At 29.6% G+C, this 27,887-nt stretch overlaps 2 protein-coding genes and 2 non-coding genes across 5 annotated transcripts in view; 1 reads left to right on the top strand and 3 right to left on the bottom strand.

Annotated features, from left to right (window-relative positions):
- LOC119679664 (homeotic protein antennapedia) overlaps nucleotides 1-27,887 on the top strand; it is a 413,608-nt gene that overhangs the window by 311,735 nt on the left and 73,986 nt on the right. The window lies entirely within an intron of this gene.
- Nucleotides 4,068-4,140, bottom strand: Trnak-uuu. Its single transcript has one exon. It is a non-coding gene; the product is annotated as a tRNA-Lys (tRNA).
- Nucleotides 8,776-8,848, bottom strand: Trnak-uuu. The gene has a single exon. It is a non-coding gene; the product is annotated as a tRNA-Lys (tRNA).
- Nucleotides 13,461-27,887, bottom strand: part of LOC119682205 (homeobox protein H55-like) — an 85,418-nt gene continuing 70,991 nt past the window's right edge. The window contains exon 3 of the mRNA XM_038095575.1: nucleotides 13,461-15,257. Within this exon, the coding sequence (XP_037951503.1) occupies nucleotides 14,950-15,257 (308 nt within the window). The 3' untranslated portion in view covers nucleotides 13,461-14,949. The remainder of the gene's footprint in view (nucleotides 15,258-27,887) is intronic.

Here is a 27,887-nt window from a genome sequence, read left to right as displayed (position 1 = left end):
ATAAAAGCTTGTCAAACATTGCGCCTTCAGCAGCTTCGCTTGCATTTTCCGACTTAGCAAGTCCAAGAAATAAAAAAAAGGTCCAAACAGGCATGAAACGCTATGTAAATATGAAACGAATACTTAGTCCACAAAAAAGCAATTCAAATGGTTCTAAAATAACTAAAACTATCAAAGATAGTATACCTACAAGCATTCTTTCTGGGAATAGATTTGCTGAATTAGCTGAAACTACCTGAAATTATCAAATATTTTAAACCGTCTCCAATCTACCTGCGTGAACTCCGCTCAAATAACCTAGTCACACTCCTTGCTCATCTAATTGGAAATAATAGGTTACATATTGCTTCTATAACCACGGGCAATATACACGAAACCAAGATCCAAATTGACACCGAAAACAATTTTAGGGTCATAACTAAACATATAGATAATAGCAAGAAAAATTAATACACATACCAACTGAAGAGTAGTAAAAGCCTTGTTGTCGTCATTAAAGGTATTGAATCAGATGTAGAACCCATTGAGATATCAAACTCTCTAAGCGAAAAAGACTTTAGCCGTAGAGCATTTATAAACATAGTTAACAAAGATAAAATCCCACAACCCATGTTCAAAGTTAAACTTCATCCGGAAGCTGCTAAGGTTAAAAAAAATGAGAGCCATCCCATTTACAACCCACAGTATTTAGCGTTGAGGAGCTACATAAAAGAAATGGTCTAGTGCAATGCACAAACTGCCAAGAGTATGGCTATAAATCATATTGCACTCTTCATACAGTGTGCGTAGCTTGTGGTGAGCTTCACCATAGTTCCGAATGTGATAAAAAAGCATTAAAGGATACCAACTCCAAAAAATGTAGCAACTACAATGGAAATCACACTGCAAACTACAGGGGCTGTCCTATTTATAAAGAACTGAAGCACAGGTTAGCTCTGCAGAAAGAAGCGCTGCGTAAACCTACAAGAAGCAACCCCATCAAATTAGTTGAAGTACCCCAACCTTTAACTTCTAAACCTGTTACACCAGGTGTTTCATATGCTAATGTCGTTAAATCTGACAAGCAACAAGCCCTTCCAGTTCAAAGTAATAGTTTGGAAATGATGATCTCCACTCTCACCCAGAGCTTAACTCAGTTCATGTCAATCATGCAAACTACTCTTAACGAGATAGTCAAAATGCAAAGCCAATTAACGCAAATGTTTTTGTCTAATAAATGAGTACTTTAAAAATTTGTACATGGAATGCAAACGGCTTAAGCCAACATAAACTTGAACTCACAAATTTTATGTCCCGAGAAAGTGTGGATGTAATGCTTTGCTAAGAAACACATCTAACAAACAAAAAATTTTTGTGTATTCCTGGTTATTTATTCTATAAAACGAATCACCCTCATAGAAAAGCATATGGTGGTACAGGTATTTTGGTAAAAAGGCGTATAAAACACAATTTTCTAGATACATATGCTCATACTTATATGCAAACCACATCAATATACCTTATACACAAAAGAAAAAATTTAACTTTGTCGGCTATTTACTGCTCCCTCGTTCAATATTACTGAGACCCAATTTACAGATTACTTTTTAACAGGAAACTACAATTCTAAGCACACGTAATCTAAAAGGCTCTGTAATCCAAAAGGTAAATAGCTTTACAATTTCATTCTAAATAGAAAAAATGCGCTAGACGTAATCTTTCCTGCACAGCCAACATATCGGCCTGACGATAACAATAAAATACCAGACCTAATAAACTTCGCCGTGACCAAAGGCATAAGCAGAAATGTTATCTCAACATACACAAGCTGCGATTTGTCTTCTGACCACTCTCTAGTTACATTTTGCTTACTTGATAATCCTCAGTTATATAACTGTTCCTATAGCCTTATAGGTCCTAGAACAAACTGACTTAAATACAAAAAGTACATTAATTCACACATACACACAAATTAGAAAATAATATGTAAGTCTCAACTTCGGTTTTAAACTCAATTCTGCTTTCAGCAGCAGAAAACTCCACTCCTAAAGGCAATAAATTTTACAGATTCAATAAAGTACTTACAAATAGTGACATAGGGAATTTAGTTTTACAAAAACGTAGATTAAGGCGTGAATGGCAAAAATCTAGGTCCCCTTCAGCGAAAAACTTATTTAAAGAAGCCCAAAGGAGACTTAGATCTGCATTAAGTAAGGAAAAAAAATCAGGCAATATAATTATATTCAAAACCAATGACCAAATGGCAAAAACCATTCATCCTTGTGGAATGCTAGCAAAGGTATAAATTTCCCCATAGAATCCAATTCTCCAATAAGGAACTCTCAAAAACTTGGCGCGAAGTGATGAAGAATCCACGTGCACCATCTATTGACATGCATATCACGGCCAATTATCTTGTTCAAATAATCACAAACAAGTTAGATTGCAAAAAGGCACCGGGATATGATAATATCTCACCCAATATGATAAAAAAACTTACCCCTTTAGGATAAAAACTTTATCACAAGACTTTTTAATGGTATTATTAAATTTGATTTTTACCCAACAGAGTGGAAAACATCCATAATTATTATGATTCAGAAATCAGGTAAAGGTCTCACGCTTGCCTCTTCATACAGGCCAATAATCTTACTGCCATGCCGTTCTAAACTATTTGAAAGAGCACTGCTTTTAAAGCTAAAACCGTTCCTTGACGTTCAAAACTTAATACCGTCCCACCAGTTTGGTTTTAGGGAAAAACATGGAACTATTGAGCAAGTGAATCGTATAAGGAATGAAATAAGACACGCATTTGAGCTCAGAGAATATTGTTCCGCGGTATTCCTCAATGTTAAACAAGCATTTGATAAAGTATGGCATAATGGACTCATATATATGATACGCTGTTCATTACCTGCAAATGTCCACTCAGTTTTAGAATCGTATCTGCATAATAGAAGCTTTAAAGTGAAATGCAAATCATATACTTCTAATAATTTCCCAATAGAAGCTGGCGTTCCACAAGGAAGTGTTCTTGGCCCTATATTGTATGTACTTTACACATCTGATATCCCGATAAGTAGTTCAGTTATCACTACAACGTTTGCTGATGATACGGCAATTTTATGACGAAACAAAAACACTGTGTTAGCTTCAAACCAACTTCAATTCCACTTATTTCGGGTGGAGAAATGGTTGTCAAAATGGCGAATTAAAACTAATGAATTAAAATGTTGACACGTCACTTTTACCTTAAATCGGAGTATATCTCCAACAATTTCACTAAATAACATTTCCATACCACAAGCAGATAACAAAACGTACTTAGGTATTCACTTAGACAGACGACTAACTTGACGTAAACATATTGAAGCCAAAAAATTTAGATGAAACTCCAAGCCTCTAAGTTTGATTAGCTCATTAACAGCAGTTCTTCCCTGCACCTAGAGTATAAAGTACTCTTGTGTAACAGCATCATAAAATCAATATGGACTTATGGTATCCAGCTATTTGGTAATGCTAGTGCTTCAAATATTGAAATTGTACAAAGAGCTCAGTCAAAAATACTAAGAATAATCTCTGGTGCCCCGTGGTATATAAGGAATGAAAGTATCCACCGAGATTTACAAATTCCCCTAGTTAAAGATGAATTTGACTATATAAGAAAAAAATACAATAAAAGGCTGAAAGAAAATGTTAATCTCACACTTCTATCCATTACTTTCCGCCTAAAAAGAGCTGATCGTCCAGCCATTAATTAATATTCAACAGCTTGAAATAATAACCGCACCTTTCTTTTTAGTAATCTGATAAAGTTGAGCCAATTTCTTAAGTAACCACCTCATATTCACTCCAATGAAACTTAACCAATTAGTCTAAGTAAGGTTCGTGATATAAGGTTTACTTATTTTATTTTATTTTATACAATGTATATTAAATAAAAATTTGTACATTATGTAATTAGTTATAATATTTTCCAACTTATGTTAGTCTCATTTAAGAGAAGATGCAATAATAAATGTATTTTTAAAAAAAAAAAAAAAAAATGCAAATAAATGTAAAAATGCATTTTGAAAAAAAAATCCGATCGCCCGAGCAGGGACTTGAACCCTGGACCCTTGGATTAAAAGTCCAATGCTCTACCGACTGAGCTACCCGGGCTTGTTGTGTTCGGTGTCTAATGCATAATAAAAGCAAAAGCATTACCTGCTCACTCTAGCGGTAAATATTATTAATAATTATTTAAACCACATGGTGGTTGAATATAAGTTGATAAGCTAAAAGTGATGTCAGACTACACAATATAAAACCTTAGATGAAGAAGAAATTAATATATAAATAAATTAATTTTAATTAATGTCGTTTTCGATTATTAAATCTAAATTTAATATTGATTTACTCTCGATCTGTTAAATTTTGTTGCCCCATCGAACAGTTTTCAAGTAATGCAATATTTTTGCAATTGTGTTAGTACGCATTTATATATATTTTTTAAGTTAGTACATACATATGTGGAATAAAATCACACCTTACCTGTGTAGTCATATAAAACAGCTGTAATATAAAGGTAATCTTGCCACTCTGTAAAAATATCTAAAGTGTTATAAATCAATCTCGAGTGTTAAATATTTTGCTCGAGATTGACAATTTGTAAATGAAAATTGCAGTAAAAGTGAATCTTGATTGACAAAGTTACCCCAGATTTCTTAATCGAAAATGGCATAATAAATTAAAAGAAATCATTACTACTAATTATGGTTTGATTGTTTTTTTTTAAACAAAATTAATGTTATTATTTGTAATATAATTAAATTTTCTAATTAATAAATAATAACATGCATTTTTATTTAATTTTATGATTGCCGATATGTAGTTAAGTTAGTAAAAAAAGATTTAGTTAAATAGTTGTCTTATATATCTTATCTTTTGTGAATAAGTTTGAAATTTAGGACGTGTGCGAGTTAGGCTAATTTGCTGCTAAACCAAATGGGAGATTTTTTGGGATTTTTTGCACTGCACACATCAACACCTATCGACACATCCTTACATTATCGGCACAACTTAGAATTTCCGTGATTTAGAACGCAACTTAGCCTAAATCGCACACTTCCTTAACATATAAAATTATGTTGAAAGGTGTAAGCATATACACTTAGCAGAAAAACTCTGCGTACTGAAAGTAAATTTTGTTTCAACATATAAAAAATTAGTAAATAAGTAAATTTTTTAAATCAATTTTATTTTTTGTTTGTACTTTAATTCATTATCTTTATTTTAAGTTTAAACTTATTTCTAACAAATTAGTAGAAAAATTATAATAATTAAAAATGTAAAAAATCAACGCTATCGGTGGCAGAAAAAGTCTGCGTACAAAAATTATAAAGGGGAATTCCCGAAGTTTTAATAGTAGAACTTTGACGTCGTTATGTTTTACTGTAACAGTATATCATCATACACAATCCCATGCACTTATTTTATAATTTAACGATTAAAAAGTAATTAAATTTGTAATGGCAAATAAAGGAAAAGAAATTATTATCATTGGGAGCAGTATTATTATTGATCTATGGAAAAAAAGGAAAATATATCATGAAATTGGTCAAATCGTTAAGCGGTCACATTCTTTTATCCAAAGAGTAGTGAATAACTACAACTAAACAGGATTATTGGCCTCGAAGTTGGGATCTGGGCGTCCATCCAAGCTGTCAACAAGAGAAACCCGCAGCATTATTAATTCAGTGAAAGATAATCCTCGTCTAACTGGACTTCTGTTATAGAAATATATTGACCAGACATTCCAGAAGCAAATTCACGTGGATACTGTACACAAAATATTAAAAAAAGACCACTACCATGGCCGGTTTTCACGAAGCAAGCCGCTTATTTAAAAAGATATTAGAATGAAGCGTTTAGCATTCGTAAGGGAGTACATAAATAAGTCTCCAGGATTTTGGAAAGGCATAATTTTTTCAGACGAAAGCAAATTTTGTCTCCTTAGCATTAAAGGTCGAACGATTATATGGCGAAACCCGGGTACTGCCTTTAATATTGAAGATTTGTATCCAACAATAAAACACGGTAGTGGAGGAGTAATAGTGCGAGGGTGTATGGCGAGTAATAGAGTGGGAAAAATTAAATTTATTGAGTTGATAATGAATAAAGTTGATTATTTAAATGTTTTAAAATGTAATTTAAAGAGCAGTGCCAAGAAGTTGGGGTTACAGAATAATTGCTTACTTCAACAAGATAACTACCCAAAGCACACTGCAGAAGTTGTATAGCTTTGGTTGCTTTAAAATGTGCCCAAGCAAATCAAAACGTCACCATAATCGCCATATTTAAATCCTATAGAAAATTTGTAGGATTTACTGAAGCGTTGGGTACGTGAATACAATATAACCTCCAAAGAAATGTTGAAGAACGTGAGCGACGCGGAATGCGGTAAAATAAGCAGCGATGAGATTGCGAAGCTGGTCAATTCGATATCAAAACGACTTATAGAGGTCATAAAAAGGAAAGGTTATCCAACAAGTTACTGAAAATATAAAATCTTTTAAAAAATTATATATTTCGACGCTTTTTAAACTCTTGTACGCAGACTTTTTCTGCCATCGATAGCGTTGATTTTTTACATTTTTAATTATTATAATTTTTCTACTAATCTGTTAGAAATAATTTTTAGCTTAAAATGAAGATAACAAATAAAAGTACTAATTAAAAATAAAATTGATTTAAAAAATTTATTTATTTAGTAATTTTTTACATGTTAAAACAAAATTTACTTTCTGTACGCAGAGTTTTTCTGCTAAGTGTATATTAAAAATTGCTTAAAAAATGTGGCAACCAATACAATCAATAATGTGTCAATATTCGAAACATGTGCAAGTATTTAATATTTTATTTCTAGTTAAATTGTTTTATTATTATTGCAATATGATTATTAGTAATAATATAAACTCATATTGCCAAAAGGCTACATATGTCAGAATTTTAATTTATTTATCAGAGAAGTTATTCTTAATTCGATTCGTTTTTATGCACACGATAATATTTGATATAACCAAGAGATGGCGCTGATATTATTTTTTCAATTATCATAGTTTCTGACAAATTTAGAGTTGCCATCATATACAAAAATAAAACATGTGCATTGTTATATTGATAATAAACATTTTAGGTTTTTATAAGCAAATAAACAAAAATTTATGCTCAATTTATCGATTACGTTTGCAAATATTTGTTAATGCAATTATTTATAAAATAACTATTATTACTTAAAGAATAATATTCATATTTTTCGGCATTAGTAAAAATTAATAGGCATTGATCGTTGAAATAGGAGAAATATATAAAAATTTTTAATAAAACAATTTTTGAAGTAACGTTAACCTAACATAGGAATAATTATAGAAAATAATTTAAATAAAGATTTATGAAATGGGATACATTTAACGCGACAAATTCTTTATTGAAAATTATAAAATGCCTCTGTTCCTATACATAAAGTGACATTATAAATCATTATCTCATTAACAATAGTAAATCTTTTAATTTATTTTAAAAAAAATAAATACCGTTTAGCTAAAAGTTGTAGTTATTCTACTTCCTTCAAGAAAAGGTCAGCTTAAATCTTTCGAAATTACACTTAGAATGTAATTACTTTTCGGCTGAAAAATATATATAGTAGATATATACACTCTCTAAGTTATGCCCCTAATATGAAGATTTTTAATAACTTTGTAGTGGGCGGAGAGTTTTAAAGTAAAAATAGTATTATTTTTTAAACATTTTACTTTATTTATTCTAACAAATAGTAAAAATTGATAATATTTTAATGTGTGTGAAATAAACTTTCTTTCACAACTGACGTTACTGTAAACTATTGCTGCTGCTAAACTGGAGTTCACTATTTCTCCATATCGGATGGTATTTTTAGGCGTGGTTGCATTTTTAAGTTTAAACAATAACAGTCTTTTTACACTTCATCGTCATTATTTTCATCAATTTTATATACATCTATTGGATTGTTTTCAGATTTTTTAGTAGTTATTGACGTAAGCTTAACTTCTGAAATTATTCAAAAGCATAGCTCCACTATTAATAAATCAGAACAAAAGAATATCAAGAAAATTAAAGAAAACCAATTAAGTTAATAAGGTATTGAAATCGGTTCTACGTGCCAAAGAAAATTGTAAGAAAAAAGTTTGAACCGTTGGTTATATTTAGTTGGTTTACATAAAATAAAATATATATAAAATAAATCAAAAATAAAAACTATAAAATACTCTTTAATCTTAGCTCAAAAATTCGTATTAAAAAATTCAGTAAGATACATAATGATTCAAACTATAGGAAAAGAAATACTAGAAGGTATGATACTTAACCCTATAAACTGTGATTCAATTAAATAAATCTATTTATTGATTTTTTATATATCCTGCCAAATATCAGAATATGGAAAAAATGATAATTAATTTGAACCAAAAGTATTTGTGAATGACTACGACAAAATCAAAGCTTACTAAGAGATTTCCTTTTTTCTTCAGTTGTAAAAAAAAATAAGTTTATGGAAATAGATATATATCATACAGTATAGAGGCAGAAATCATATGGGATTTGTTAAGAAAAAATATGTGGACTTTTGCGGTTATAAAGATGAAGTTCAACTTCCTTTTAAGTTCATTTCAGTGTATTTATTTGCGTTTTCAACTGATGATCTAATTCAATAACAAATATTATTGATATTAAATAATAAATTAATTTGCATAAAATAAATAAATAATAAAAAAAATTGATCGCCCGAGCAGGGACTTGAACCCTGGACCCTTGGATTAAAAGTCCAATGCTCTACCGACTGAGCTACCCGGGCTGTTGTCTGTCCTTGCCCAATTAATAATTTTGATTCCCTGACCTAATTAGATAGGGAAGAGTCTTGTGATCCTCAGAGTTCCATGGTGATCACTGATAAGATTAGAAATCTGTTAATTATTAGAGAATTTTAACAAATCAAGAATAAAAAAGTTAAAATCTTAGAAAAAATTATATTGTGTGAATGTTTTTACTTAAATTTTGTTAAAAGCCAAAATATAAGGCTTTTAAGACTTATACCTATTTAGTCTGAAAAAGCCTGTCCGTCCTATGGTTTGTTATTGCAAAATGTGTAAAAATTTATTTTTAGATTTGTCATCATTTAAATGTTGTGATTAATAAAAATTGAGTGAAAAAGATTTTAATACATTTTTGTTTATTTAAAAAAACTATTACAATAACATTTTGTAGTAATTGTATGAAAATACAGTGTTTACTCGATTACGTGACCACTTTTTTTTTATATTTATTGCCTTAACAGATAAGAAAAAATTTGAAATCAACACAAATTTCTTATATGAGAATAAAAATTTTAAAGCTTATTTTTTCGAGTGAGCACTGTAATATTATTATTTTTTTTTAAATTTAGTTAGCCAATGATTCTTTGAGATGTAAATATGTATTTATTTAATTTATTTATTTAAAATAAGTACTACTAACCACAACCCTGTAATAGTTTATCTTACGAGAAAACTAAGGACCTAACAAATATTTAGATAATTATTGAAAATTTAGAATAAACTTTATTTTTTTTTATTATTCACAACATTTCAGGTCTTTAAAAGTCTATGAGTCATCCATTATCTTCCGCCAGGCTGGGAATTCTTAACCGCTGCTTCTGGTATTACTGCCATGAATATTTTGTTTTGTCTCTTACAATATTATTATTTGGGAAAATATTGGTTCGCCCAAACAACACTAAATGTGTTTTGTTCTTGAAAAAATACATTTAATGCTATTCCAATCCGTAGTACGTTTCGTATTACGAAACATTGCTTCAGTCAACGCCAATGGCTTCTAGTTTTCAATTTTACCAATCTAAGGTTTTTGAGATCGGTAACAAAATAATTATAAAATAGCATTTTATTCTCAAAATATTGATGTCAATTTTAATGCTTTATAACTTTATTAATGGTAGCAAAATGTTTTTATTTTATATATAGTATTAAGTATTATATAGTATTTATATATTATATAGTATTATAGTAACACAATTTTGTAATAAGTATAAATAAAAACAATTTATTATCTTAACTAAATAAATAAATAAATAAAGTGTACACTAAATAATTGTACGCATATATATATATTTTTTTTTTTCATATATGTATGTATATATATCTCCATGTATATATATATCTCCATTACCCACTAACTTACCTTTTTCTCCGACAGTAGGATCAAGTTTCACTTCATCTATATATAGTTCAGCGTCAACATAGGAGTTAATAACATCTCCTATTATTGAGTACCGTGTTATAGTTTCTCTACTAGATTGTAAGTTCTTCACTCATGTCTTTATAAAGTAACACTGGGCTAAAAGCAATTCGAATCTAAGTAAGTGTCTAAAGACTTACATAGATGATTAATGACTAAAAATAAGTTGGGAGATATAGTATTCTTTGAAAAATTAAACCTAAAACTATATGTCCGATTTGCAGATTACTGTATAGTTTGTAAAGCAGAAGCAGCAGGTATTTCGATATAATGAAATTTTTCACAGAAGTATTTTCATTTAGATATAGATGTTTTAGATATAGTCAAACTGTCATTATATTACATACATACTGGTGTTTTTACAACAACCTACTTTGAATCGGCAATTTATATTTCGTTGAACGAGATATCGATGCCTCGATGTATTCATTGATTGTTTCGAAATGGACTCATATATACATTCGTGGTAACTGTTTAACCAAATATGGCACATTTCTTACCATAACAATATTTATAGCAAATTTGTTACGATATTTGTAGCTAAAACTACAAAGTATTTCGAACCATAGGCGATTTAATGAGTACACTTGTGTAACTATTGTCATGATATGGTTCGCCAACGACCAGATTAGTCTTGCTTACCACTAGATATTTAAAACGATAGCCGTACTAACTGAAACCTCATCGCCGACCGTTTCAATGATGGTACCTTTTTCAGTGATTACTGCTATAGCTTCTACTCAGAGAAAAAATAGGAAAGCATTACTGATTCTATTATGTGAGTCAGAAACAATGTTATTCCAAAGGGATCTCATACTTTTTTAATTTGGGTTATGTATATTCGTGTCTAAATTAATACTTTCATCTACATATGAGGTATAAACTCATCCTTGGTTAACATTGCATCGCATTCATCTATTGTTCGTCCAGTGTAGAGTAACTCTAGAAAATCTTATTCAATTTTGTTACTGTCATGAATTAAAAAATGTCAATTGAACAGCTTTGTATAATCTTTAACTTATATTAAGTATTAATCTAGATTTTTTTGCTACTTATATATCAGTGCATTATACCATTTCCTGGTATGTGTTTTCAGTTTTATTATCGCAGAATCACACTTCCGATTCGTAGACATATATGCGCATTGGTTCTCCTTAAGAGTGTGCCTTTAGTATTATATCTTAATATTTCTTAATAAAAAGATGGCTCATAACAATTCCCACCCTAAATGTTATAGATCGATGTTGAAGGTCAGTTATTTACGTATAGGGTTTGATAGGGTTTGGGTTTGATACAATGATTACGTGGTACATATGTTCATTGAGTCTGTATTTATTAGTTCTTGGATAAGCAAGTTCTCTTGGATGGAGAAATAAAATCACTTTTTATAATAGTTATCCACACCGGCAATATGGAATGTGTTTTTTCAATGTTTGTCTTTTTTGATCCCAAATGTGGCTGTAATCTATTTCTGTAAACGTTGTCTAACAGCAATCCAGATTATCTTAAAATTTTCTCTCCACCTTTGTTTCTCTTTTGATTCTAAGTGTGATTCTAAGTTCTAAATTTGCTATTATAGTTGTTAACTAAATATTTAGATTGTCATAAATGGTTCTTAATCGTTTCCTTTTAAAGGTTTTTTTTTTATTTTTGTTGCATTATCTAAACTGAAAAATTAAGTTCTCAGCTTCCATTTAGATTCTTGTCACTTTCGTTTTTACTAATCCCTAGTAAAGGCTCAGTGGTTTGCTATTTTAGTGATCTAATAGGAATTTAGATTGTTGAAAGAATTCTTTTCTTTTCTTATCTTCGTCTAACTTTCTTTTGTCTTAATAAAATAATAAACACTTTTCTTTTTTTTTATATTTTAAAATGATAATTATATTTTTTGTTTTTTGTTTTTATTATATATTAATGTTTAATAATATGTTTCAATATAATAGGGGATTTTTTTGTAGTTGTTCTATAACATATTGCAAAACTTCCATTCGTACAATTAATTTAAATTACTTTAGGGTTCATTAACGCTATCATTTACAGTTTCTCTTAAATTAAATTATTAATATTAGCTTTTCTATATTTTACATGGAATGCAGCATTATTTCTCAGATATAGTATATCTAACATGTATAGTATATATATACGCGTATAGAATTACATATGATAGAATCTAGGTGCAACTAAAGAGACAAATCCTTTGCATTTGTGATGCATACTCGTTGCTTATGACAACTCGTTTTCATTGCGTTTATTCACTAAATAAAATTAAATTCAAATTCATTAAATTAGAACTAAATTTGTGCTAAATTATTCGCTAACTGTAGTTACAAAAGTTAATTAATTATTTGATTAATTATCAATAAATGGGCTCTGCTCAGCCGCTTGAGATAAGAATGCACTAACCTTAGCATTAACAATGTTAAGTATCTTAAGATTCTAGTTGCTTTATGATAAGTAGAACGCTCGTTCTTGTACACGATTTCATTTATACTAACTTAGAGTAGATTTTCTCTTTAAAAAATTACAATATTACAATTTTTAAATTTTATTTTGTAATTATTTAACATTAGTTTTAATTTTTTTTGTTGCTCTGCTTATATAACAAAATTATTTTTATTAACAAAAAAATAGAAAAAAAAAATTTTTACAAAGACAAATCACAAAAAATTTTGAAAAAAATTTTAAAATTAAATTTTGAGAAATTATTTTTTTAAAATAATATTTACTGAAGAATTTTATTTAATTAAAGGATTTGTATTATTTTTATTTGTTTGATTTTTTTTAATTAATTTTATTTTTTAATGGGCATTTTTTACTACTGAAGGTTGGTTAGTCCTGCTGTGTTTCTTTGTATGGAAATTTTTCTTATTAAATTATTTAAGATGAAAGTTTTTCTAAGTTGAAATGATTTCTAAAATAATTTGATTTTTAATTATTTTATTACACTTTAATTTGAACGAATTTCCTGTTTTATCCGAATTTGTTTTTGTTTTTTCATTTTTCGTTTTTCATTATTAAAAGTAAGTAACACAAAGATTCGCTAAGCTTATCGAAGTAATCATTAAATAAATACTAAAATGTATACCGACGAAAATTATTTTAATAATATTTTAATGTGATAAATTGTTAAAATTATTTGTTAAAATTACTTAACAGAAAAATTAAATTTAAAAACAATTATTTTTTTATTTACAAACTTAAAGATTAAATTTTAAAAAGGTTAACGAACAGTTCTGGTAACAGTTTGACAGTAGTTGTCAGCTTGTACATGGTGCTATAGTGCTTATCAAACTGTGTGCAGTGCCAATGCTTAGCAGCTGCAACAACCATTTTAGCAAATGATAAATTGTAATAATTCAACAATACTTCAACGTATAAATTCGTAAACGAGATGCGATTGTGTAAAATGTATAATTATTTAAGTTTAACAAAATTAAAAATTAATTAAATATTTTTAATATTATTTAGTGTTCTATGGGTTACCAAGAGATGCAAAAGAAACTGTGTTGTAAAAAATTAAAACTATTATGAAATTATGATATATCAAAAATTTTCTACTATTAAACATAAGTACATGCCACCTTGAACGTGTCAATAAAGATTTGATTTAGTTTTTAAGTTTAACGGGAACATTTAACAGCGCTTCTCTGTATATACGATAAACTTACAAACTAACACTTAAAACGTAGTTACTTAAAACTAATGGCTTTTCGAATACTGCTTAGAGAATGGTTTATTATACTGGACAATTAAGTGGTGTTCACACTAAGCCAGAGATAAGTACGAAGAGCTTAAAGAGAAAGCAATTGAAAGTCTGCCACACAGATTTTTATCCGAATTGATATTTAAATAAATTAATTCTTGTTCAAAACGGTAAATAAAATAATCAAGCAAAAGTTGATATATTTCACTTACTAAAGTCTGAAGTTATGAAATAGAAAACACATTCCTTTAATGTCCAGTATTATAAACCAAAACGAGCCACCACCGCAGCTGCTGCACTGCAAATGTGTTAGCAGTAATCAGAGGTACTCAGATCCTTTTGCAGTCAGCAGTTACATAAAAAGTAACGAGCGGCTCGTTTGTACTTAGCTCGAATCAGTTGCATTCAGAAGTTATCATTGTTGTTGGTTGTCAACAGCGTCGGAGTGTGACTGGTGGAAGCGATTCCACACATCCACCGCATTGCTTGCATTATTGCTTGCATTTGTGTTAATAAGTGAACAAATTGCAACCAATAATATCATCCTTCAACTCCAATTCTGTTGCGGATGGATCTAACTCCAGATCCCTTTCACAGAGTTGTTGCTTGAATAGATGTTGATGCGGTGGATGTTGTTGTTGTTGATGTTGTTGTTGTGTTTGTTGCTGATGTTGTTGCTGTTGTTGTTGTTGTTTAATGATAGCTTGAGATCAGAAATCTTGTGGATATTTTATACACTCAGGATTCGCCGACGCCACAGCACTGGCCGTTGCAAATAATGAATTACCACCACCGCCAGCGCCAACGCCAACACCAACGCCAACACCAATAGCTGACGTTGACGTATCCTGAGTATTTTGCGTTTGATAACCACCAGCCACACTTGCCGCCGCTGCTGCCTGATATGGTTCCTGATACAACTGATTGAGTCTCTAACCAGTACCCGAAAAGTGCCACGCGTCCTATGCGCTCAGATGTGCAAATTGTGACGGATGAATATCAAATTGATGATATGGATGACCATATGGTCCCATATGATATGGTACTATATTCATTGATGCCATTTTATGTTCTTTCTTCCATTTCATGCGACGATTTTGGAACCAAATTTTTATTTGCCGTTCCGTTAGGCAAAGTGCATGCGCTATTTCGATACGTCTTCGGCGGGTCAGGTAACGATTAAAATGAAATTCTTTCTCCAATTCTAATGTTTGATAGCGGGTATATGAGGTCCGTTGTCGTTTCGTTTCACCATTTGCATTCACAGTACCTGGAAAAGATAAACAACAAAAATAATTACTACAATTATTTAAAATAAATGTTTAGTTTATATATAAATATATATATATATATATATATATAGGGATTTATATCGAGTTAAAAGTACATTAAACAGTTCTATATATATCCCAGTTAGATTAAGAAATTAGGACTGGTAATATATAAAAATGTATATAAATTATTCATTAAAAGTTGATGTTTAGATATATAAAAACAAGGGAATTTGATAAACTAAGCTAATCATATTTCTTAGTTTAAAATTCTAAACTATATTCGATTCCATAAAAGTCTAATAAAGGTACTGAAGTCGGTTCCTAGCAATAGCAGGCAGGAGCAAATAAAATGGGCAAAAGTTTAACACTGCATCTTATAGAATCTGAGGGTGTCGATGTTCCTTTGTCTTATTTACAAAATATGGCTGTTAGCAAGTGCTAGTCTTGGTAAGAAACCAGTGATTTATTCAAATTTAATACTTTTTAGACTGATAAACCTGTTATTTTTGTTGTTGACTCGGAACAACTGTTTCAAAATTCAAGGCTTCTTGACTTGGTTATGTTATATTCTTTGTGTTGATATATATATTTTCAAGTTCAAATTAATTAGAAATGGTTTGTTGGTCCAGTTAGTTATCGTTTTCATAGTTGTAAATAGTACATTTTAAGAAGGCATCATCAAATTTTCGTGAACATAGAATTAGCGTTTTATTCAATTGTTTCGATGTAGAGTGATTAAGTAAAGATCTGAACCCAATTAAAAAAAGTGGCTTAAAGCTAGTTGTTTCAGATTTATTCTATATATAGTCTGTAAAGCTACCACAATAAATGTTTTCATCAATAACCGTACGTCTACGTCTATCAAAATATACTACAGTAATAACATATTTCTAATATTATTTTGCTTCCTTTCTTTCGTGGTTTAATGTCTTGAAGTCCTTCATTTTTTTTTTGTTTTCGCTAAACTAAAGGGTAGTTCTATTTCTTAGTATAACTAAACGAAACTAAACAAATTGGTTTCTAATACAAATTCTATATATTCGATGCCATTTGGCACTTTTCCCATCACTAAATTGGTTAGCCTACTACTAAACTAAGTCCATGGAGAGCGTGAGGAGCATCTGTGTATCACACAATGACTGACTGCCATACATTTTCTTCACTGAAAGTCATGTTCGGTTATGAATATAAGTCAATTTTTTTTTTTTGTGTTCCTACTGCATTAAATGTTTATCAAAACTGTGCTTGGCTTCAGACCGCCTACTCATTATTGTTGACGCGTTTCAGATATTCCCCTTAAAGTTTAGCAGCAACAGCAACAGCAGCGGCAACAGCAACATAAACTGCTACAACAACTACAAAAACAACAACAACAATAGCAACAATAGCAACAATCGCAGCAAAAATATCACAAAGTCGGCCGAAAGTGCATGTAGCAACTCAAGCGACAAAGCATTTTTTGCCGTTCGGTAAATTGGGAGATGTTGATAACTGAAATATGGAGGAACCTGAACACTGTGAACACTGAACACTGAATACTGAGTACTGAGCACACTGAACACTATATAAACTGAAAAGATAATAAATGCAAAGAAATATAAACAAAAAGTTTGGCGCAACCGAAAAGACTTCAACTTCGCCGTCGAATTGCGGTTTGGCACGTCATTTTTTATTAAATGAACAACGTCTGAAGGAAAATTATAAATAAGAAATAATACTTAAAATCGGGGGAAATGCTCTTACCCGGCGAAGCGAACCACTTTTGATGATACTTGGAACAAATGAGCTTGTCTATTGCTTTTTAAACACTACTACGCCTAAAAACGCCCTTAGACCCAAAACGCTGGCTGCGTCAAATGTATTCATTGAATCCGGACGCGCTCAGATACTTCAGCGAAATGAAACGCAAACTTAAAACGCAACTGAGACGTTCAAATTTTTTTAATTAAATTTAACTTAAATTCAATTTAATTTATATAATTTTATTTACTTTAACGACTCGTATTAAGGTGAATGAGTGCATATATGAAAACCTAGTATGTATGGTAAAATACTTTCAGTTAAAAATCAATAACCACATGGAGAATTGGCAGCGGAAAAGTTTTGACACTACAAAGGCGAGGGCTTGCCTGGGTTCATGTAGTTTCATGTTTTGTTTTGACGTGGAAGATGTCAAAGCACATCAATCAAAGGGAAATCTAAATGGAATTTCCGATTAAACTTAAAATTAATTACCACTCATTTAATTAAAGTGTAGATTAGTAGCGAGTGGCCTATGTGTGAATGTGTGTACCGTACTTCGGTGCTGGTGAGTTAAGTTTTTTGTTTTGTATTTTTTGCCGGCTTGACTGCCAACATTTTGTTCCTTCCCTTAAAATGAACGGGTTCAAAACGAATGAACGAATGGCCAGAATAACTACAGGCAGACAGTAACCAGACGAGCCGTGGTAGGAACATAAAAGAACTCCATCGTTCATTTCCTTTCTCTTAGATGCCTCCACGTAGTAATGCGCCATAAAAAATTACTTTTTATTAAACTATTTTGTTTTTGTTGTTTTTTCATTTTCAGTTTTAGTTTCGAAATCAGAATGAAACGTAGGAGTACAGGCGGGAACGACTTTGTACTACAAAAATATACTAAAAGTGACATGTGTCTATCAATATCTTTTCCGCACATAACAAATTAGAATGCAAAACATTTTAGCATATGCAAATGTAGCAATAAACCTCTACATATATATATATAACACATACATATATAATATAATATATATAACATATAATAAATATATACAAATGCAAGCTAAGCTAAAGTATTAATATAAACTAGCTTAACACATGATATTACGATACTCATGTAGTATACATTACTTATTGAATGTAATAATTTTGTTATAATTAAAAATTAATTATAATGCAATCAGTTTAATAAACTATAATGCTTAACTTTCATTTTTAAATTTAAATTAGAATAAATATTAAAATATATAACATATGTATGTAAGTTATGTATTTGTTTTGCCACTTAAGCAGAACTTTTTGCATTTAAAAATTTTCCAATTAATATTGAATTATTATAATATTTATTAAAATATATTAATTAATTAATTTTAATATTTCTAAAAATAACAAATGTGTGGCACGACTTTTCGTCATATTTTTTTTATTTTATTTGCACTGAATTAATTATTAACCATTCTTACTACACTCTACTTCATTTCCTTTTATTAATATTTTTTTAATATTCCATTAATAAAAATTTATTATTAATATTTTTTATTAACATGTACTCTAACAATTACTCTAATAATATATTGATTCAGTAATAAGGAATTTAATAAAATGCAACTTCATAGTTTAATACCATGTTTCCACTGCAGCTAAAACTATTTAAGTTAATGAAATTACGATTTGATCGTTTCCATTAGCAAAAGCTGATTTATGCATTAACAAACTATTTTGTTTGCTTATATTTTACATATAAAACATATGACAAATATTCAAACTTTTGTAATTTCCTTTGTGGGAAATTTATTTTTAAAGGTTGCATTCAACATTTAACGCCTTAAATCAGTTAATTTATTTATAATGTTCTCATTTATACGAAAGCGCTTTGTAAATCAGTTGCTAGCTTTTAAAGAGCTGTTAAAGCTATATCAGCCGTCTGCATTTTGTCTAGAACAGTGCAAGAATGTAGATAATGTATAAAAGTACTAAGTGAGAGGTCCAAGATAACACTGGTTTAGATTCCAGTGCATTCGAATATAATAGGGAATGAACGCGCAAATGAAATAGCTAGACTGAGAGTGTTTTTTACAGGGACTTTTGTTCCAATTCCTGCCCCTTTTCTGAACATTTTCTGTAACAGTTCAGTAGGAAGCGGACTTATACTTTTTCAGCAGTCAGATCAAGGGTTGGCTACCTGTTCATTTTACTCAAATTGTAGAACCTCTGACTTGGTACACAGGAGCAAAGGGTTCCTGATTATGGGAGCTATGGGAACTATGGAATTCATGGCGCCAAGCTCGACCTGTCTTGTAGTATTCCCTGTTGCGTCTATATCTAGTCTTATGCTATTGGGTGCCCCATTCTTCAAAATATTGAGGATACATCCAGAATTAGCTTTAGCAAGATTCTCACATTTATAAATAAACATTAATGCAGAGTGGAATAAGTAAACAAACTAATTTTTCAGGTAAATAAAAAAGCTTATCTTAGTATATTTATCTGAGAAAGGTTATACGTTTTTTTTACGTACATATATTTAGTTCATTTCAAATATTAACCCAAATGGTTGTAAAGATAAGAACTATTTAAAGAGAACCGATTAAAATACATTCCAAAAATATGAAATATTTTTAATATAATTTCTTTTTTGTGTTCTGCTCTTTAATAATGGAGCTAAAAAACAAGCGAAAAGCTCACCTGTTATGCTTGAACCAAATGCGAGTGCAACATTAGACAAACTGTCAGTTAGGTTATCAAATTTTATTGTAAAACTAATATTTCTTGTTTCCATTAAAGTTCGGTTTTGTATTTATTTTTAGGATTTTGTTTGTTCCACAATAACCACAATAACGGAAATAGACACAATTGGTAAAGGAACTGGTATAGTAACGTTCGGCAAGCAAAACTTACCAGACAGAACCACATGTAATATTAAACATGATGCATGATGTGCAGACATTTTTATTTTTGTGGTCCTAAATGTCCTTCCTTGGTTAAGAAAATTCTGAAAATCAATAAACAAACATGAAAGAACTGACATTAAATTTTAAACAAACTAATGCACTTTTCCTTGGAAGCATTTCCTTGGGAGTTCATCTGTAACTTGAAAATTGATATATTTTTATAGAGTGTATCAGACTTCATTTGTCACTCAAACTATGTTCTGGGATTTTTTTAATCTATACATTCCGAAAATAAGACAATGTAGTGAGATGATGACATTGGACATTGGATTAATTAAGGACAGCTATATGAATACTAAAATTGAATAGTGTTTCGTTATGTACTTGTGTATGCTGACACTAATGATAATTAAGCCATAAAAACAGTTTTTTGGATTAAAGTCTTATTCTGGAATAAGTATTCTGGAATAATAAAACTCTAATAATATATCTAATAGTACAATATATCAGTTAGCATTTAAACTAAAGACCTAATTCGTTAAATTTTCTGATAAGTGTGATCCTCTCTCCTACAGTTAAGTTTGGTTGCTAAAGTGATCTATTCAGCCGGGTATCAAGGGATAAATCCCCTTAAGTATAAAATTTGCAGATAATAGACTGCAAAAACACTGACACAAAAGTACATTTAGTATATCAATCCACTTGGCACAATCTACACATGCCAATGGGTTGGTGTGATAACTGCTAAATACATAAGGTGATATGAGTCTGTATTACAACTCTATAAACTCCATAAATAATAATGACAAATGGCAGAAGACCGGAACTTGAAAATAAAGTGTGTAACGTGGATATACTGACTGATACATTTCTTGTAATAAAACTCAAACATAATTACCATCTCGAAACAAAAAATAAATAATCTGATGCGACAGATTATCATTTCTATATAAAAAGATATAATATTTCAAATTACTTTTTGTGTAATTGCCTGTTCTCACTTTGTATCAAAAAAAAAGGATAGCGATAATGGAACCCTTAGCTCTTTCATTGATATTTAGACTTCCATCACAAGAGATCATTAAGTGTTCATCCTAATCTCTATATAGTAATTAATTTAAGATATGATTAGTATAGTCTGACCAAGTTATGTGTATAATCTGACCAAGTTGGGAATTTCATACTGCGATCTAGAGATCTATTATGTTGTTTCCATAAATTCAGAGTATTTCTCCAAATCGTATTTCCTCGATATATTATTGTATTGAACCTATTTTAACGAGTCTTATTTCTTTATCATATAACAGGGCTGTCCAAAGCTCGCGGATAATATATGTGCGGCCGGCAACATTTTTCTAATCTACTACAATTACGCAAATTTTCACTTGATATATTTTGATATATTTCCCTTGATCTATTGTATCCCAAAAATAATTTAATTCAAGTGAATAAATAAATTAATATAAATAAATTTAGAAGCTACGTTTTCACCGTATTAGGACTTATTTACTTGTTTCTGCACTTTTTTCCCCAATGTGTACAATGTGCACTTGTATTAACCCGCGATCGTGTCTGGTCTGGACGGATCTGATATATAATATGCACACCTATATATTTTCTTCATGTATATATCCGTGCCATTTTCACAACCTCAGTTTAAGGTTTTATTTTTCTCTATACAAACTGCAAGTCTCATTGAAAAAAGTTTTGAATTTCCTAAGGTGCTCACTCAAACTACAGTTCTCATGTCATAACTTTTTTTTAATAGAAGTCCCTACGTGTCATTCATCTTTTTCCTTATTTTTAATGAAAAAATCAGTATCATATATATTATATATTTGAAATATGATAGCTGGAAATATGATGCTCATAAGTAAGCTATAAGAATATATATATCACTTCATTGCGAAGTTCTTGAAGTCTAAGATCTTCCCATCATATCCTTGGTTTCGTTTCAGGTTTTCCATTTTATATTTAAGCATAAACACACAATAAACCTTCTTCTATTTATTATTGCAATTGCAGTAATATACAATTGCAGAAAGAACGAAGTCATACGTATTCCAATTCTGAAGAATAGAATTTTTTATTGCTTATGTCAAAAAATAATTCGAAACATTTGCACAATTATGAATATTCATGAATTTGTCGCTAAAAAATGTAGATCCAAAAAGATATGGCAACTACACAAGAGTAGAAGCGAAGATAAAAGAAGAAAGCATAACATGCAGAGACAAACAGGCATAGAACACACCCCGTCAATATCAAATGGAAACACTTTTGTAAAATCAACAATCCGGTACCACCTGACATTTCATATCATTTAGTATGAAGTGAGCCTATGCGGATTTGACAGTTTCAATGTCCATTTTAAGTATTCAACAACTTTGTCCTCGTTCCGTACGCTTTCCGCGATCGATCCACAAGCGACTTCAGCTGGGTATGCAAATGGAAGACAATATGAAAATCCATAGTTCTACGCAGTCAGAAGAATTGTTTAAGTAAAAGATCGTGTCGCTGCGTTCTATATATTTGGAAAGATAAAAGCGCAGAATACTTTCTTCTTGAGTTTAAGAGCAAACAAGTGTAATATGATTTTTCACTTTTTAATAATTTTTGGGAAGAATAATTTCTTTCTTTTCTAAAAAAGTTGAAGAAGAAGAACAAACTTGAATATTTGTAGTTAGGAACACAACGCAAACCGAAGAGAGAAAAATAAATAAAAGAACAATTTGCATTTTCAGCTCGTGTAAGATGACGTCAAATTCTTCCACAACTGACAGCAGATTAACATATCAGTTGGAATTTTCCCAACGAAAGTGATCTTTTCGTAACATATGCAAAATTCGCATTGACATGAGAATTTATAAAGTGACACAAAACAACGCAAAGTATATGAAACATAAAGCATATTGGCATCTGAACGCACAGACAGATACTTTACTTGTATCTGAATGCAGACCCGATTCAGTTTGGCCAGTGTTGAAGTCGACGGTGATGTCGACTTGATGTCGATTTGTAGGAAACATAAATCCAAGCGCACTAGCATTCGATTGGGATGTGTTGTCCTTTCTTAGTGTTTCGGTTTTGAGAAGATTCTGTCGCAAATTCGCAATTCAAATTTTGAATTGTGTTGACAATAGTTTGCATATGTCGATATGGAATGATGTGCTCGGATGCAGAAGTGAAGCTCCATGTGATTGACATATTATTTGCATAAGCCTTGACTTGCTTTTGTTTCTAAATTTTGGAATACTCGTATTGGTTTAGACGAAAGCGAAAAACTACATTAAAGTCAAGTTCAAAAGTTCGAATTAATGTAAATCAATGAAAGTTAGAAAGGAGGATGGTAAGTGTCTTTTTTAAGTAATAAATGGCTTTATTGCAAGGTCGATAATTTTATTATGGGCTTTGCCTGCATTTTTCTAATTTTAAACTATCAAAAATATTAATTTTTTACAGATATATGTTTAGTGTTAGATTGAGTCTCCTTTAATGGATACCCCGATGAAAGCTATTAAAGTATCTTTTGGATATTTAAAAATATACTGGACTTGAACGCACAGCAGTTGGCGATAAATGTCAGCTATATAAACCTATATAATAGAGACAGACTGGGAAGGACAGAAAAAGAAACAGAGACAGAGAAAGAAACGAAGAGAGAGAGAGAGAGAGAAAGAAAGGAGGAGAGCGAGAGAAAGAAAGAAGGAGAGAGAGAGAAAGGAGGAGAGGCGGAGAGAAATAAGACGGAAGGAGAGAAAGTGAAATCGAGAAAAAAAGAAGAGAGGGCCAAAAATCTATTTAAAGTAAGAAACACTTTTCTTAGGCCCTTTTGAATGGATGCCTTGCATGATGGAGAGGATAATTATTTCGATTGATTATTTAGAATAATTTAAGCCCTTTTGGATGGAATCCGTATGCAGCAGTCTATAACTACTGCAGAGATTAGTATTAGACAGAGTTATAAGTTAATTAAAAGGATTATAAGCATTTGTTTTAAAGTTATTCCATAATTTTAGAGGAGTTTTTCGAACAGCAAAGAAAGAAATAAAGTACAAACACAAAAATTTCGAAAAACTCCTCTAAAATTTAATAAAGCTTCTTTGTCCCTATACAAAGTAAGTCTAGCTTAACAGCAATACTAATACTTTATTCAGTTATTCCATAATATTAAATTATATTAAACTTGATTGAAGAACATGAAGAAAAGAAGAAAAAGTAAAAGAATGAGAAGGAGAAAAAAAGGAAAAAGAAGAAAAGGGAAAAAAGAAAAGAAAAAAGAAGTATATGAAGAATAATAAAAAGAATAAGAGGACACATAAAAACAGAAGAATAATAAGAAATAAGAGTAGAAGAAGAAATAGAAAAGGAAGAATAATAAAAAGAAAAAGAGGACAGATTAAAACAGAAGAATAGCGAGAAATAAGAGAAGAAGAAGAAATAGAAAAGAAAGATTAAGAAAAAGAAAAAGAGGACAGCTAAAACAGAAAAATAATAAGAAATAAGAGAAGAAGAAGAAATAGAAAAGGAAGATTAAGAGGAAGAAAAGGGGACAGACAAAAACAGAAGAATAATAAGAAATTAGGGAAGAAGACGAAATAGAAAAGGAAGATTAAGAAGAAGAAAAAGATGACAGATAAAAACAGAAGAATAATAAGAAACAAGAGAAGAAGAGGAAATAGAAAAGGAAGCTTAAGAAGAAGAAGGAAAGGACAGAAAAAAAAGAAAAGTAAAATAAAAATTAAGGGAAGAAAAGAAATAGATAAAGAAGAAAAGGAATTATTAGAAGAAGAAAATGAGGACAGATAAAAACCGCAGAACAATAAAAACTAAGAGAAGAAAAAGAAATAGATCAAGAAGAAAAGGAATAATTAGAAGAAGAAAAAGAGGACGGTAAAAACAGAAGAAAAATAAGAAAAACGGAAAAAAATAATGAGGAAATAAGGAAAGGAATAAGAATAAGAATAAGAAAAAAGTGAAATTTGATAAATCTGTGAGTTAGAAAAAAGTTTATTGATGACATTTAGTAACTAATAACAGGGGATACTAATACATTTCGAATTACAAAAATATCTTGATACCTAATGCTTAACTTACTCATTGTTTAGTAAATTCTAAAGCAATCTTTTTGTAATTAGTTTTATAGAAAGATAAGGAATTAATTTTAAATTACCTGTAAAGTTAATTAAAGTGTTTGGTAATCAATATTAATTTTTTCTTTTTTTTTATAGAACCAAAGACACATTGAACTTTGTATATTAACTTTTCAATTAGTTATTAGTAATTTTGTATTTAAATAAAAATGATGTAAGCATTTAAATGCGTTTTTAATAATTTGCATTTATGGAAGTGACACTTTTCAGATAAACATTAACGCGGCAGTTCATTCAATGCATGTATCTCACAGTACAAAAGTATCTACTATGGCATCTACTATGTATGTTCAGAGTTATTTTTGTGGTCAGTTTCAGGTTGAAATCGGAATGAAATGCAGGAATGAAATGAATGAAATGAATGAAATAAATGATTAAATGCTGTTTTGTATGGACAAGTATTTTGCTGTAACATTGATTGTAAATTACTTTATTTAAAATTTTGACAAATTAACAGCAGCGTAGAGAAAAATATATTAAATAAATAATTCTGAGGAGTGGAAGATACAAAAACTTACAGGTAATGTGTCACAATTACTTGTAGTTGTCATTTGTCACAACTGCAAAATATTCAGACTTTTAATAATACAAGATAAAGATACTGAAATAAAATAAAATAAAATAAAATAATAAAATAATTTATGAGAATTTAGCTGCACTTTCTGTTGTTGTGTTGTTGTTGTTGTGTTGCGGATTGCATTGTGTGAGGTATTAAGTTTACAAGTTGTTAGTTAAATGCTGGCTGGCGAAATATCTGATATATTAACAGCACATTATGGTGATATGTGCCTCGTGTTATGTATGATTTCATCTCAAAATGATTTAGGTTATAAGAATTTAAGAATTTGAAAGTATTTAAGAGATACTTATGGCAACAAAGAAAACAAAAATACAAAAATTAAATTATATTTAACTTGAGTGGAACGAGTCTAAAAGATCTTATTAACGCGATACAAAATATTTTGAAAAAGAAACTTAATTTAAACATAATTAATTAATTAATTATATATAATTGCAATCACATTAAACTCGAGCACATGAAGTTAAACATTAATTCTCTTATAAAAGATTTTTATTTTGTCACTTTTATTTTGTCAAGATTTGCTAAATTTAAGAATAACGAACTAATATGAATCTCTTATATTCTTTTTTTTATCTAAACATTGTAACGTTTTGTTATGCATTTTAGTGTTGTATTTGTTGAAATAATATTTTTAAATTTTGTTTTTTTTTTAATGCAATGCTTTGTTTAACAAAATCGGTTTATATTTAAAAATCCATAAATAAATCAGCACAACACTATTCTGAATATATGAGTTCGTAGTAAATATGTAGTAGGCGCACGCATGAGTTCCTACAGAAGAAATAAATCTTTGGGTTACGTATGCCGATGAAGAACTATGCGAGAATAAAAGTGAAATTCTCAAAAGTATCTGATGCGAGATTCGGATTAAATGTGGTCATACACAACAGCCAACAGAACAGTCAGCAATGAACAATGAATGAAGAGTTGCAGTAGTGGCGGATCACAAATTGGTGGCAAAAGCACAACATCGGGTTAATTTCTTTCGGAAAAAGAAAATTAATCAAATTGTTTGAGAATTCAAGTGATAAATGATGCTTGAGCTACAATGTGACAAATGATATTACAATTGTGATAAGTTCTTCTTGGGGTTGTATTAATGTTAACAATTCGTATTAGTAGAGAATTGGAACTCAAAAGCAAACATATGAGTTTTATTGTTATTGTTTATTATCAGATGTATCTGCTTCGCCTATATAGTACTTAATTGCGGTTCTATTTCTGGTTTACCTGGAAAAACAACAGGTGGATGTTCTGACTAAGCATAGCAACAACTTGTAATATTAAATTTAACATTTTGCAATACTATTACAATTTATTCTTCTTTTATTTTATATTAAATAGATGTCATTGCTAAAACTTAAAATGCTATTAATCAAGTGACTCATTTCACATCTTCATTTAGACTAAAAAACTGAGTCGGAATATACAACCAAAGATACAACATTTAGTAATGCACTATATAATGCGCTATATGCACTAATATTACTTTAAGTATAAACCTTGAATATCTTAAGTAATAATAAAAATACTAAAGTAAACAATGAAGTAAAATAATATTTAATGTAGAAAAAAATATTTAAAAATATGAATTAAAATAATATATAAAATAAAATAAATAAATATTGTTAAAATTAAATAGATATTTTTATACAATAGAATAATAGTAATTATAATTACTAAGAAGAATAAAAATAATAATATATATAAATTAAAATAAAATAACGAATACATGTAAATATAATTGTGTAAAATAAATATAAATGGAATAATGTACTTTAAAGTGAAATGAAATAATTTCATATAAAATAATATAATATAAAACAGTTTTAATTAAAATAATATAGAATGGAATTAAGTTAACTTAAATAAAATAAAATAAAACAATTTCAATTATAATAATATAGAATTTTCCATAATAAACAAAAGAACATAGTGCGTGATACTTTAATAAAGAATGACTTCCCCGAAAGGATTATTAATATGATGCTTAATAAGACCTTTAAAAAGCTCCAACCTAACAATAATAATGACAAAAAAATGTATAAATCCATTGATTATGTTAAGAAATTGTCAAACCAAATAATAAATTCTAGTATATATGACAAGGAACGTTACAAAATTACTCAGAAGGCAACAAACACAATAGCTAAATTATATAGCAATACTAAAACTAAAATTAATAATAAAGACAAATCTAATATAGTGTACCAGCTGAATTGTAAAGGTGACGGGTACAACGTATGTAACAAAATATAT

The sequence above is a fragment of the Teleopsis dalmanni genome, chromosome 2 (genome assembly GCF_002237135.1).
Source record: "Teleopsis dalmanni isolate 2A chromosome 2, ASM223713v2, whole genome shotgun sequence".
In the NCBI taxonomy this organism is placed as follows: Eukaryota; Metazoa; Arthropoda; class Insecta; order Diptera; family Diopsidae; genus Teleopsis; species Teleopsis dalmanni.
The sequence above is the reverse complement of the archived record's forward strand: the minus strand, read 5'-3'. Positions and strand labels throughout refer to the sequence as shown.